The following is a 14,193-nucleotide window of genomic DNA, read 5'->3' on the forward strand; positions in this document are numbered from 1 at the left end:
AACCGACATTATCAAGGAAAAAGATATAGTTTAAAGTGTTATATGTCCGCTCCCGTCAGTTTCCCAAGTTAGAGGTTAATCGTGCTCCTAAAACCGACATTATCAAGGAAAAAAGATATCCCTGAAGTCACTCCCTCCGGCCCACGAGGTCTTTGTTTGTTTACACCGTCGTCATGGCAACCACCTTAGGCCTAACAAATTTGACGTTTCATGATAAATTTCAATAAACCTGAGGAAATACATTGAATTGACCCAAAATATATGAGAAATGTATAAATATTTGTTATCTCTGACTCGTAATAATGAGATGTAATGTAATGCGAGCTATTGTGTGCTAGAAATGTTAACTTCTGAGAGATTTGACGTTTAATAAAATGAAGAAGATGAACAAGAGGGAAGACATAGAAAAAGAAAATGAAGAAGAAGAAAAAGAAGACAGAACCATCAAGAAAAAGGAAAAATGGTATATAGCAGAAGAAATTAAAGGAGGAAAAAGATCGAGGTGCCCAACAGCAGGCAAATAAGCTACAATTAAGCGGTATTAACTTTTGACAGGCACTCCAGCAGGACTCAATAAACCTGAAGAAACACATTGAATAAGCCCTAAATAATAAAGGCTATATATATATTTGCCCTTTGTAACACGTAATAAAGGGATAAAATGGGTTTGACAAGCACGACAGGCACTCCAGTACTCAATAAATCTGAAGAAACACATTGAACAAGCCCCAAATGATAAAGGATATATATATTTGCCCTTTGTAACACGTAATAAAGGGATAAAATAGGTCTGACAAGCACGCAGCACCCGCATTCCAGCCCCGCCAATCCCTCAAGTCGGGGCGGCGAGGCTGTAACATTAATTTTCCGTCCATTATAATCCTTCTGCCCCGTGTAAGCCTCGCCTTAATAACCGTAAGTGGCCGTGGTGTGTTTCAGAGGCACTCACCTCACTGCCGGGCAATAATGATACTTTTTCCCGTTGAGTTTTTTTCAGAGGCGTGAAGGCGCGGGATTTATCTAGAAGTACACCCGACTCACTCAGGATTTGTCTAGAAGTACACCCGACTCACCCAGGATTTGTCTAGAAGTACACCCGACTCACCCAGGATTTGTCTAGAAGTACACCCGACTCACCCAGGATTTGTCTAGAAGTACACCCGACTCACCCAGGATTTGTCTAGAAGTACACCCGACTCACCCAGGATTTGTCTAGAAGTACACCCGACTCACCCAGGATTTGTCTAGAAGTACACCCGACTCACCCAGGATTTGTCTAGAAGTACACCCGACTCACTCAGGATTTGTCTAGAAGTACACCCGACTCACCCAGGATTTGTCTAGAAGTACACCCAACTCACACGGGAGCTTGGCACATTAGACAGCCTGCTCTCGTGCCCTCATATATTGTAAGGCAAGGTAAATTCAGAGGATAATGACACCTTCCTCTGTCGCCACCTCCACACGGGCCAGGGAGTAATGGTGTGCCAGAAGTCAGCCGCCTCACTGCAGGGGACACCCAAGCGCTATATGAAGTACATTGTGCTCGTACAACACGCTGCCTCAGAGCTTTGCCATCACATCTGTTGGGGACGTTTTGTAATTCATTTCTTATTATTGCAATATGGCAGCAGGCCACTGGTTAGGTTAGGTTGTTCGATCAGATCAGGTTACTTGGTAGATAAAATTATTGAATTTAATTGTTTATGGTAATTACATGTGATGCGTTTCTTGCTGCACCATCGCATTATTGCCACAGGTGATCAGCAGTCAAATTGCCGGCAGAATCTACCTTTCTTATAGTCCTGCTGTAATGGCCTCATGGCACCACACTGTGACAGTTTTATATTAGAATATCAAAATAAAGGCATATATTGCATCAGTAACCTAATACTACAAGTCGATCTTTGGGTATTTGTTTGAAAGCTAGGTTAGGTTAGGTTGGATCGTTGGTACAACTTCTGTCCCTATTGTAGAATTATTCTACCAGTATATGTTGTAAAGGTGTTTCTGCACGTTTTTTCAAAGGAAAATTATTTACCCTACAGTATCAAGATCATTTCTGCATTAGTACTACAGGTGTGTGTCTTTTCCCTCAGGTCCAAGATGTCTCTTTATTTTGACTGCATAGTGGACAGTCCACACACGAGTGCCATCAACACCCAGATAGCATGGCACGCCCAGGCTGCTTGTCTTGCCGTGGCTGCTTACAGTGAAGAGAAGGGAGGAACAGTCAATGTGTACACAGGAGAGGTGAGTGCGACATTGTTTTCCTCAAAGTTACTGTTAGTGGAAATGGTACAGTGGGTTGAAGGATGTCGTACCTAAGCTAAAGAAACCCTCTTAAGTATATCAATAAGATGTTTTAAAGAGAGAAAGAGAGAGAGAGAGAGAGAGAGATAATGCTTTTTTTTCTTTTATGTTTGCATGTATGAACTATTCAGAAAAGCATTGGAAGATTTATATAGAAAGCAGGGATGGATTCCATATTCAGTATTCGTATTTGAATACATTCAAACACCGTATTTGTGTGTATTCTCATTCGTATCCGAATACAAGGGAAAAATATTTGTATATTGTAAATAATCTGGCAAATATTTCAAACTATTGTCAGAAGTAACAGACATTGTTCCTTACAACTCTAGCCTTTTGGGCAGATGTGTAATCGTCATGTATAGTACTGGTTCATGAACTCATTTTACTGTTGCATGACTTTAGAATAGTGCTATACCCAGTTATGTCAAGAAGGTATTTTTCAATGAAAAGAATTCATGAATACTTTCAAGAAGTATTCATATTTGTATTCGAATCATTACCATTTCAGTATATTCAAAATAGTATTTGTATTCATTGAAATTTGAAGTATTCATATTCAAATATACAGCTCTTGTATTCTCTCCATCCCTGATAGAGAGACTGTACGGCACCCATTAAATTCCACAATAAAAGTTAAACAAAATAAGGTGTTATGCAAGGGAACACAATATCTTCAAAAATTTTCATGGTTTGTTTAGAAGTTTTAGGAAGTTAGTCGGATAACATTGGAATTAAAATAAATGGGGAATACCTTAATAACCTTAGTTTTGCAAATGACACTTTTACTAAGCAGTGCTGAAGAAAACTTGAAAAGAATAATTGAGGAACTTTACAGAGAGTCTGAAAGTAGGCCTGAAGATCAAAATGAAGAAAAGTAAATTAATTTAATAATCAGTTGGCAGGACACCATATAACGATTGGGAGGAAAATATTTGAGAGAGTAGAGGAAGTCACTTATGTAGGACGAAATTAGTGCAAATCCACCCCATGACAAATATATCTGAAAGAGAATAGGAATGAGATGAAACACTTTTGTTATACATATTATTTATCTTTAATAGCATCCTGCCTTTCTCCCTGAAGAGCATCCTGCCAGTCATAAATAGTATCTATAGAAACTTAGCACCTCACAAAAGATTTAGAGAAAGCGAAGAAGTGCACAAAAAAGAATGGAGAGAAAAAGTCTGTATTAACATGGAGAGAGGAATCTATCATCAGGGAATAGAGAACAGACAAAATATTTTAATGACATCTAAGGAAAACAATGAATGAGCAAGTCTCATTGTGTATAGAATTGAAAACAGATTGAAAACCAAAGTAACAAAATGATAACCCAGGAATTGTAGAAGTCAGGACAGACAGTGAATCAGATGGAGAGATAAAATTAGGGCATTTTTTAAGGAGGATGAAATACACTAACATTAAACAGAGAGGGAAGGATGTTGGAAAAAGCCTTTGTCCTACAGTGGAGTAGTTAGTAATGGCTGATGATGATGTTGTCTACATTTATGTTTCTTAGATGTAGTCTGTAATCCACGTTGTCTTAATTGAACACTAGGGTAAGTTGTGCGAGGAGGTTGACATTCCACCACACCCCACGGCTCAAGTGACCTCCATGGTGTGGCACCCCAGCAAGCGGGTCATGGCAGTGGGCTGGGAGTCAGGGGAACTGTTTCTGTGGAATGACCACGAGCATGAGCTGCGTGAGATCCAGAGTCTGCACCGCGCACCCATATCCATACTGCAATTCAGTGCTGCAGGAACAAGACTTGTGTCTGCTGATGCTGTGAGTACACCGAACCTGAACCAAGTTGTTTTTAGATGCCACAGTTAATCCTTAAATGTTTTAGATTGTGTGTATGTAAAACCTATTAGATGTAGTAGCACAGTCAAAGTATAAATAATTTGACCACAAAATTTTAATCAAACTTTTTTAAATGGAGTGAATGAAATTTTGCAGAAATGTATCTTTTCTTTAATTTGTGTCATCCTACTGGTCATAGAGGACCTAATATTTCTCACATGAAATTAAACACTTATTTTTTTATATATTCTGATGCATTCCCACATACTGATAATTCCCACACTTACATTTCAGTCCGGGGCAACGGTAGGGTGGCGAGTAGACAACTCCGGAGATCTCCAGACAGTCTTTACACATGAGCTGAAGGATCCTCTGGTGCAGGTTGTCTACAGGGTCAACACTGCTGCAGACAAAACACTTCCTGCTCTAGACATAAAGTAAGGTCATCAATTTTGGGCAAGATCATAAACTGAAATGGTCACATAGCCTTTTGAAGATTCCCACTGCCTCTGTAGAAATAAGGGTGTTAATCACACAGATGACTCAACCCATTTTATATGTAATGAAAACTGCCATTGTCAGTGGTTGGGGTATACATTTTCATTCATATATTCACTAGTATTAAATCAGGGTAGGACATAATATTTTTAAGCCAACAAGCTAAAGCACCAAGCAGGGAGGAAGGTGTGGAAGATTACTGTAATGTCATTTCAGTGGGCTTGCGCGGGCAGCTGTGAGTGGTGACGAGAGAGCATTAGACATCTTCAGTTCGTGGCGACCCAGAACAGGCCACAAACACCTGGGCATGATGGGCACTGCAAAAGATAACCTAAACTTTTTCCTGGGATCGTCTACTGGTGTGTAATGTCATTCACACTTGTTGAGAGAAAGTATATTTATGAAGATTTTGTATATAACCCTACTTTTGCATCAGAACCTATAGCAACATGAATCATAATGCCTAAACATGGGGAGACATAAAGTACATAATGCATAAATACATAAGCAAGTTTTTATCCAATGCCAAAGTGGCTAGTACACTACATCATAGCATATTTTGTAAGTCCTTTTCATCTTAGGTGCCTTTTTTACCTCATTTCTCTGTCATGCTGCTTCATGTGGTCCATTTTATTTCCCACACACCTTATATCCATGTACTTTTTCAGTTACTCTAATCACTAATCTCTTGGAAATCATGAACACAGCACTTACTTCAGGATTGTGTTCAGTCCCTACTCTTATTCTTCCCAGTACTTCCTTCAGTTTTCTTCTTTTGATCTGCTTGTAATCATCTTTCTTCATAACCCTATTCTTTTATACCTTTTTTAGGACTTTTTTTCCAGAGTAGTTGTATTACTGATATGAGTGGTTATTGGATTGGTGCTTAGGAATTTGTGAATATGCCTTGTTATGTCATGTTAACTAGGTGTGCTGTACCATGTCAACGAGAGTGGGAACTGTGTGGAGGTGCTTCAGGCTGACGGGGGCATCAAGCGTCTGCTGCACCATGAATCCCGCAGCCTCCTGGTGGTGATCACGGAGAGTCTGGTGCTGGGACAGTTCTCGGTGGCAGTGGATGGCTCAGTGACGGAAATCAACAGGGTTTGTGGATCCTTTATCTGTAGCAATGAACAGCTCTTTCACATATGTCTCCAGGGTTGTCTTTCATTTGATTTTTAATTTGTAGCTTCAATGTCTTTCACTTTATTTTTTGTTAACTATGATGATTTGTCAGAATCTATAGAAAATTACACATCGAGTATATTATGGGGGAATACCGTTGTTGAGTTTAAGGGTAACTGAGTTGATTACATTTTTTTCTTTTTTCTCATTCACCCTATAGCGCCGGTAGGCTGTATTAACATTATGAAGTAGCTACAGGTAACTCTCGATTTACGCGAGTTTGGTTTACGCGTTTTTGAAACAACGCTGGGATCAAAATCTAAATAAATGTTTGATTTACACGTTTTTTCCACTTATACGCGATATTTTATGGAGTGGGCACTAGATGTCTCACGCAACTAGACTCACACGGCGCCGCGGCCACACAGCTGAGCTCAGTTCTTCCTGCGCGCCACTTGAACAACAATACAGTACCCACGCTGCCACGCTACTCAACAATAGGGGTGCGCAGGTACCGGTACCAGTGCCGGTACTAACGGTAGCAGCTATACGGTACGGTACCGGTACCAGACTGCTCGGCATCGGTACCAATACTAGCCAGTCGCTCATGGTGTCCCTCATTTCTTCCTCACACGAGTGAGGCTGAGATTGAGTGCCTGAGTGGATATCTCGGTGATATGGATATTCTCTCTCTCTCTCTCTCTCTCTCTCTCTCTCTCTCTCTCTCTCTCTCCCCCCCCCACTGAATGAAGTGAATATTTATTTTCCGATAGAAACCTACATCTTGTTTGATTTACATTGTTTTTGATTTACGCGATCTCTTCAAGGACACAATATTCGCGTAAATCGAGAGTTACCTGTACTATATAATTTAATAAGGTGCAACTCATTTGCATAAGTTTTAGCTTAGGAGACATAAATGCCTAATAAGTTGATTTTTCTTATAACAAAATATTAATATACAATAATTTTTCATTTTCTGTGTCAATCAGTAAAAACAATGGAAACATATTGATGACTACTCTTTTGTGCAGGTGAAACTAAGTGGGAGAACCAACGACATCCAAGTCACTTGGTCAGGCGCCGGCCTCCTGGCTGTGTCGACAGGAGATAACTCCGTCCGTCTGTGGAACTTGGACTCTGGTGACAATTATGTGCTCAGTTTACGTGGACCTAGCTATAGAGACCAAGAGTTTGTCATGTGCCTCAGCTATTCTGCAAACAAAAGTAAGTGACAACATTATCATCTGTTATCTACAGGTTCATGTTCTTGTAATGGTTTGACCTTTAGAACTGAAATAAAAAAGGCTAAATAGTATCATTCCTGCTTGCTCTTAAAGTTTTCTCCAACTTCAGATATTCTCTGTGCTGGGACGAACTTAGGCAGCGTTGCCATGTGGAAATATGAGGAGAGCAAGCTTGGAGAAGACGAATACATGAAGGACCCTGAAAAAGACTGGAAGTTACAAAATCCAACAGTTATCTCAGGAACAGTAAAACAGGTTAGTTGATGATCCTCCTCATCATCTTCCTCCACTCTCCTTGAAGTTATCAGCTCTTGTTCATCTTTGTTTCTTGTTATGCATATATACGCATTTTTGCCATCTCTTTTCTCAGTCCATGCTACGGTGTTCATCTTCATTGATTTCTTTACAAACCTATTAATATTTAACATAGTTAACTAACCATTTCTTTGTAATGTCCTCTATTATATGTCTTCTTCTCTTTCACTTGTTCCTTTTTTGTATTGTTGTGTATGTTGATGTAGATTAAGTAGCTGGGTGGTGTTTGATATCTTTGTTCCTGTTTCCAGGTAGCCTGGGGCTCAGCACAAAATTTGTTGGGTGTCAACACTGTTCGTGATGTTTATATACTGAATGAACAACACATGGTTGCCAGCTATAAAGACCAGGTGAGTGAAACAAGACTATTGCTTGTGTACAGATAGAAAGGTGCATGTCTTACTGTCTTACTTGACTTGTGAATTTTCATAATGACCAAAGAAACTCACTGTGTTTGTAAAGTTGGATATTTTTTTTTTATCAATCTTCATTATAGATGCAAACTAATGCTAAAAAGTTAAAAGGGAAATTCAATTTATTTAATTTGTCTTTCTCTTCTAGGTGTCAGTGGTGCAGGTGTCCCCCACACAGCTGTCAGTGGACGTGTTTTCAGGGGGCAACCACCTGGAGCTGAAGGCAGAGATACAGGTGCGAGGTGTTCACAACTCTGTCGATCATTTGCTGCTGTGGAACATGAAGAAGATGGTTGTTTACGAGATAACATCCGACGCCACCCACCTGAGAGTTGTTGGTTTGTATAGTCAGCTGTGTAGAGTATTTTCCACTAATAGATACAAAGGCTGGTGTCTGCCTCTTTTACTACTAATGAGATACCAAAAACATCATGTGGTCAGTGGTGCTGATGGAATCACTCATATGTCAGGGTATAGGTGGAGGGGTTTGCATATGTAGAGTAAGGCGTAGAGTATCAGTGGACAATTTTCCCCTAATTTCCATGTTTGGTCTTCTTTTCTCTCATTCTCCATCAATGGCTCTTTTTCCTGACTGTGATAGGAACAAGAATACTTAGAGTAGAAATTAGCCACATAATAGGAGCATGCTGTGTCGGGTTAGGATGGAAAAAGGGTTGATGATGGGTATCAAAATCTGGCATGGTTATTAGTAAGGAGATTGGATTGTGGAGTAGTTAAATGAGTAAAGTGTGGTACTCAGAAATGGTTTATACAGACAATAAAAATGAATAAAGGAGGAGTTTGTAGAGAGAGTATGAGTGCAAGATTGAGGGAAACTACACTAGTGGGAGGCCACCCATAAAATAGATTATTATAGTATCAACGTAGGTTAACATAGCATTAGAGAGTGTTGACAAGCAAGGGATTGAACGTGTGAATAGGGAGTGCTGAAAAGAGGGAAAATTGAAGACGCCTCTGACATGGCCATTCCTTTGCAGGAAATAGCTGAGGGGGGGCATTGGAAATATAGGTAAATAAGTAGACATTTTATTTTTCTTTATTTTCCTGCATCAGTTGGGGTTACTGGGAATGATAATGGTGTTAAACTCATTTGCTTTATCCAGTGGTCATTGCTAGATTAACCTCTTGACTTTTTAATTATTTTGTATTGAAATTTTGTGCAATATTTAGACATTGATATGTGTGTTTTTGTCCCCACTAAGTACTCATCCCGCCATGCTACTTTCAAGAGTATTAAAGGAAACAGGAGTTACCTTATACAGTAGTCACCTGCAGTTATTACTCAAATGAAGTTTTTTTTTCTTTATTTTAATATTATTTGATTTTTTCTCTTTCCCCATCCTCTTTTTCTTTCCTTTTTTTCAATGGTTGAGGCAGTTAAGGGTTGTTGACAGTATTCTGCTGCACTTACTCCATTCATTCATGATAATAAAATTTTCCTTCTCCAGGTTCCTTTCCATGTGAGGCTGAGAGTGCTGTGCTTCATGAGGGCAGTATATACTCCATTGAAGGGAATAATGTCCAAGTGCGGTCACTTCAAGGCACTGTGAAGCAGACACTGAATTTCTCAGAAAGTGAAGGCCAACCAATTGGTCTTGATGTATGTGGAAATTTTCTTGTGGCATCAACAATCAATGGAACTGTCAAGCTGTGGGACTTATCAAGAAGGTATGGCACCATTAGTAGCTACTGCAACTAATACAGAGTTTATCCTTGCATTTTGCTAGATATAGAAATAATTTCTGTTCATATTGATGAGCATAATGGACTACTTTTCTTAATATTTATTTGAGCAATTCCTTTTATAGAGAGGCTAAGCCACACACACAAGGGAAACAGATGGGTGACTACATCAAAGATTTTGGTGAAATCATATCTGCTCGCTGCAACTGTAATGGAACAAGAGTGTCCATTGCTGTAGCTCAGACTTCCCTCCTTCCTGATCCTAAGCTATATGTTTGGGACATCGAGAGTGAAAGTTTTACATACTTCAACTTTGCCTCTGGCCGATCTGAGGATGATGACATAGACGGCACGGCACCTCCCAACTCTGCCGAGAGTGTCAGGTCCAAGGACGATGGGTTGAACAGTAGGTGAGTGACATTTACTTGTGTGTAAACTGTTAATGCCAGTATCTCTTGTGTTTTCTTTATAAATAAGTGTTCATTTGCAACAACTTGGAGAAGTAGATGTTTTGGAGAATGAGATTCTATAATAGTACAGTAAAGGGTTGAAAAGTAGCTGGAGTGTGAGTCTTGGGAATGATAATGATGTTATCCCTTTTAATAATTGTGTATCCCATATTGCGGATGCCATTCACAGGGCAAAACGTGAGACAGCCCGTGAAGTAGGAGGTCGCTTTGTAATGTCACACATGTGGGATGCAGAGGATCCTCGGCTATTGGTGTGTGAGGCCAAGTCTCTACATGGCAGCAAAAAGCAGAAGGATAGTTACTTGTCTTCATCACCCAAGGAAGATAAGGTATGTGCTAGTATAAGTATTAATTTCTTATAAGTACACAAGGCACCTGCAAATAACTTTCACATCAAGAATTATCATTATCTTCCCATCTGTCATATCCATCAGAGATTTGGACATGGAATGTAACACAACAGTCATGATTTATGCATGGTGGAGATGAGCTTTATGAAAGGTGAATGTGGTGTGTGAGGAGAGGACAGAGAAATTAATCAAGTTTCTTTGAGAATTTTGCTACAAGAATAGCAGCAAAGGGAGTGGATTGTGGAGTGAAACATGGTACTCTGACATGGTTTGGATATATAGAGAAGAATAAATGAGGATGACTTTGTGAAGAAAGTGTATGAAGTATGTGGTGTCAGGGGTAGACCACCAGTGAGATGGATTAATAAAGTATATCAGTACTGAAGAGAGTTAGCGAGCAAGAGACTAAACCTGTTGTGAGGGAGCACCAAAACAGGAAAAATCAGGGATACTTCTGCCATGGCCACTCTCTGGGGGAAGTTCCTTGGGAGGGGTTAGATTCCTCAGATATACAAAGGTAAAGTTGTGGGCATACACCGAGCTGTGTGGCCTCACTGCTCATATTCGTTTCACTAGCCCTTGAGCCTAGTGCATGTAGGAGACCACTACCCTGGACAAGCATGATATCTAGCCTACCACAATTTACCTTCCTAAGGTTTCTCCAGTTACCATTTACCGACCAGCCATCAAAGGGAAGATGAACAGCTGGGTGGGCTGGGTGCCGGAAGCCTTGGCCAGGATCAAACCCAGGCATGCAGATTCATGGCTAGGGGTGCTAACCACCACACCATAAAGATTTAGATGAATAGAGTAAGGAACTATTTTTATATAGACATTATAAAACTTACAGAATTTTAGTGTGTCATTGTAGTTAACTTTATCAATTGGATCTTTCCTTCAGCCAGCAGTGATGTTGGTAACCCTGTTTGTGAGCCCAGACCACGGGAATATTGTGCAGGATGCCTTCCCCCTGAGCCCAACTTACTCTCGCCTCCTTGGGGTCCAGGTTCCTTTCTTCTACCTCCTCAACACTCATGATGCAGAAAATAAGGCAAGTCAACTTCATACCTCTTTTCAACTTAATACTTAATAATACACAAACTCATAGAAATAAAACACTATGCATTTTGAGTAAAATGTTATTTGATACTCAAGCATGATGTGATATTTTGTTGTTCAGAGTTTAACAATCTCAATTAATTCAGAACCATGGTCCACCATTATTCTCTCCTTCAATCAGGCAAGTAAATGATTCATGACAACTGTCTTTTTTTGCTTCCCATGTGTTAGGCAGAAAAGAATGTGACCCAGAAAGTTATGAGGGAGTTTACAGGACTGGAGAGCTGTGACAAGGCCACCAAAGATGCCATGCTCAACTTCTCATTTTATCTCTCCATTGGAAATATGGATGATGCTTTTAAGGCAATAAAAACTATTAAAAGGTTTGTAAAGCAAATTTCTATTAGCATATTTGTTTTTCAAGGAAAATTAAGATGATTATTGACATAAAAGACAGGCCAGTTAGATATTTTGAAGAAAATAATTGACTCCAATATATCTATATATCAAATTGAAGTGAAACATGCTGATAATCCAAGATGCTTCTTCTCATTAGTGAAACTGTGTGGGAGAACATGGCCAAGATGTGCGTCAAAACAAAGAGGCTGGATGTGGCAGCACTGTGTCTGGGCAACATGGGGCATGCACGGGGTGCCCGGGCACTGCGCTATGCCATGAAAGAGCCTGAGCTGGACGCCAGGGTGGCCATGCTGGCACTACAATTGGGCATGCTGGTAATACTGTAGCACTTCAAACATGAGCATATTGAGGCTTTAGCTCTGCACTGATTCCTCTCTTCTCACTGTCAAGGCAAACCAGTCCCATGGGTAAAAACTGGATTAGGGTAATTAGTGAATGAACAGAAAGAAATATTAAATGTACCATATTTTTATTACATTAAGAGATTCACCTTTATTTGTTATCAATACAACAAACCAATGTTTGTGTGAATTCCTTTATATGGTGAAGGATCTGATATTTCCTATTGTCAGGTCTGCATAACCAGATTTAATGCCAACTTCAAACATGAAGTGATGAACTCTCGTTTTACAGGACGAAGCAGAACGTTTGTATCGAGGGTGTGGACGCAATGACTTAGTAAATCGCCTCCACCAAGATGCTGGAGTGTGGTCGAAGGCCCTTGAAGTAGCAGAGAACCATGACAGGATTCACCTTCGGTCCACCCACTACAATTACGCAAAGCACTTGGAGAGTAAAGGTACAGGAAACTCAATAAATTGGTCATTTTTTATTCTATAGAGTTTAGAGTTTACAAGCACTTTTCTCATTATCTTTGGGAATTAATGTTATGACTGCTAAAACAACAAAACTTTAGTTAAATTTTCTAATGGTTATCAATAATAATAGAAGTGATCCTAGCTAGAGCCAAATATTACAATGACCTAACATGAATACTTATTTCAGGGGACTTCAGCGGGGCCATTAGCCATTACGAAAAATCTGACACCCACAGATTTGAAGTCCCTCGGATGTTGTTTGACGATCTACCTACACTGGAAGATTATATTATGCACACAAAAGACAAGTAAGTTCATACCTCCTGAAGGAGCCATCCTATATCCCTGGCAACTTTCATTTCCCACAAAATTAAATGTGTTTGTATCATTATTATTAAATGGTCAGGCACAGATGAGTGGAGAGATCAACAGCAGTCACTTTTCCGTTAGCTGTGCCCACCACTGATTAACTAGCCAAGATACAACACTAACCCATCAATTTCCTTCAGGGCTCTGAGGAGATGGTGGGCACAGTACCTGGAGTCTACTAGTGAAATGGAGACAGCACTGCAGTTTTATGAAGCTGCTCATGACCATTTGTCTCTGGTTAGAGTATACTGTTACTGTAACAACCTTCAAAAGGCTGCAGACATCGCTAATGAGACTGGTGATCGGTAAGTGTACTATGGGATTTAAAGAATATCCTGTTGTCCAATGATTCTATGTGCTTGGATAAGCATTATGCTTTGTGCTTTTCTTAGGTACAGTATTTAACTTAATGCAAATATAGGTTTGCCTGTTGGCAATGTAAATTGAATCATGAAAGTTTTGTTTAATATTCCCATGAAGAATGGTTATTTGTACTGTTGCACTCCACAAGCATGCTAGAATGCATGATAATGTAACTTAAGAAGTTATTGTATTTCATGGTAGCCATAAGACTCAAAGACTATACTTTAGATCAGTGAGATCAATACACACATTTTCTCATAGGGCGGCCTGTTATCATCTTGCTCGACAGTATGAGAATGTGGCTCAAGTCAAGGAGGCCATCCACTTCTTCACAAGGGCTCAGGCATATGGTAATGCAATCAGGATCTGTAAAGACAATGGATTTGATGGTGAGTGAAACTTTAAGTGCCATTCTTCCCCATATGCTTTCCATCACAACAGTTGTCTGTTCTTGAGGTGGACTCCACTTAAATTAATAATCACAACGGAAATATCTTTATATCATTCCATCTAACTAATGTTTTCCCTGAAGTCTTGCTATTCAGTTCAGTAAAATAAGTTGTTTCCTCCTCATATAACTTCTACAAAACTCTTACTCAAAGAAGACTTTATCTCTTAACCCTTTCCTTGCTAAACGCTCGCAGCGAGCACTAGCATAACTTGCTGGTGGTGCTAAACGCTCGCTGCGAGCTCTAGTCGCCTTCAAATTTCCCATGTATGAGTGTTTTCCAACACTATTTCTCACCACACAGCATTGCCAATTCAGTGGGTTTTCCACGAAATTTGGTGGAAAATCATATCAGCCTAGCGCGGAAAATCTATGGACGAGCAACTGGTGGACGTTGTTGACCAGTATAGCGGCATTTTGGCATTGCTTCACCTATCACATGACTGATATTTTGACCAAATAGTTGTAAATTTT

At 39.8% G+C, this 14,193-nt stretch overlaps 1 protein-coding gene across 1 annotated transcript in view; it reads left to right on the forward strand.

The window, feature by feature from the left end:
• Positions 1–779: 779 nt before the first annotated feature.
• LOC126994179 (intraflagellar transport protein 140 homolog) overlaps positions 780–14,193 on the forward strand; it is a 39,555-nt gene continuing 26,141 nt past the window's right edge. The window contains exons 1-20 of the mRNA XM_050853427.1: positions 780–915; positions 2,100–2,253; positions 3,875–4,102; positions 4,415–4,557; positions 4,835–4,977; positions 5,547–5,722; positions 6,778–6,970; positions 7,100–7,245; positions 7,557–7,655; positions 7,867–8,056; positions 9,188–9,407; positions 9,548–9,832; positions 10,062–10,221; positions 11,144–11,297; positions 11,537–11,684; positions 11,858–12,035; positions 12,355–12,520; positions 12,727–12,847; positions 13,049–13,213; positions 13,533–13,660. Of these exons, the coding sequence (XP_050709384.1) occupies positions 2,107–2,253; positions 3,875–4,102; positions 4,415–4,557; positions 4,835–4,977; positions 5,547–5,722; positions 6,778–6,970; positions 7,100–7,245; positions 7,557–7,655; positions 7,867–8,056; positions 9,188–9,407; positions 9,548–9,832; positions 10,062–10,221; positions 11,144–11,297; positions 11,537–11,684; positions 11,858–12,035; positions 12,355–12,520; positions 12,727–12,847; positions 13,049–13,213; positions 13,533–13,660 (3,190 nt within the window). The 5' untranslated portion in view covers positions 780–915; positions 2,100–2,106. The remainder of the gene's footprint in view (positions 916–2,099; positions 2,254–3,874; positions 4,103–4,414; positions 4,558–4,834; positions 4,978–5,546; positions 5,723–6,777; positions 6,971–7,099; positions 7,246–7,556; positions 7,656–7,866; positions 8,057–9,187; positions 9,408–9,547; positions 9,833–10,061; positions 10,222–11,143; positions 11,298–11,536; positions 11,685–11,857; positions 12,036–12,354; positions 12,521–12,726; positions 12,848–13,048; positions 13,214–13,532; positions 13,661–14,193) is intronic.

Source organism: Eriocheir sinensis, unplaced genomic scaffold (assembly GCF_024679095.1).
Source record: "Eriocheir sinensis breed Jianghai 21 unplaced genomic scaffold, ASM2467909v1 Scaffold739, whole genome shotgun sequence".
Classification (NCBI taxonomy): domain Eukaryota; kingdom Metazoa; phylum Arthropoda; class Malacostraca; order Decapoda; family Varunidae; genus Eriocheir; species Eriocheir sinensis.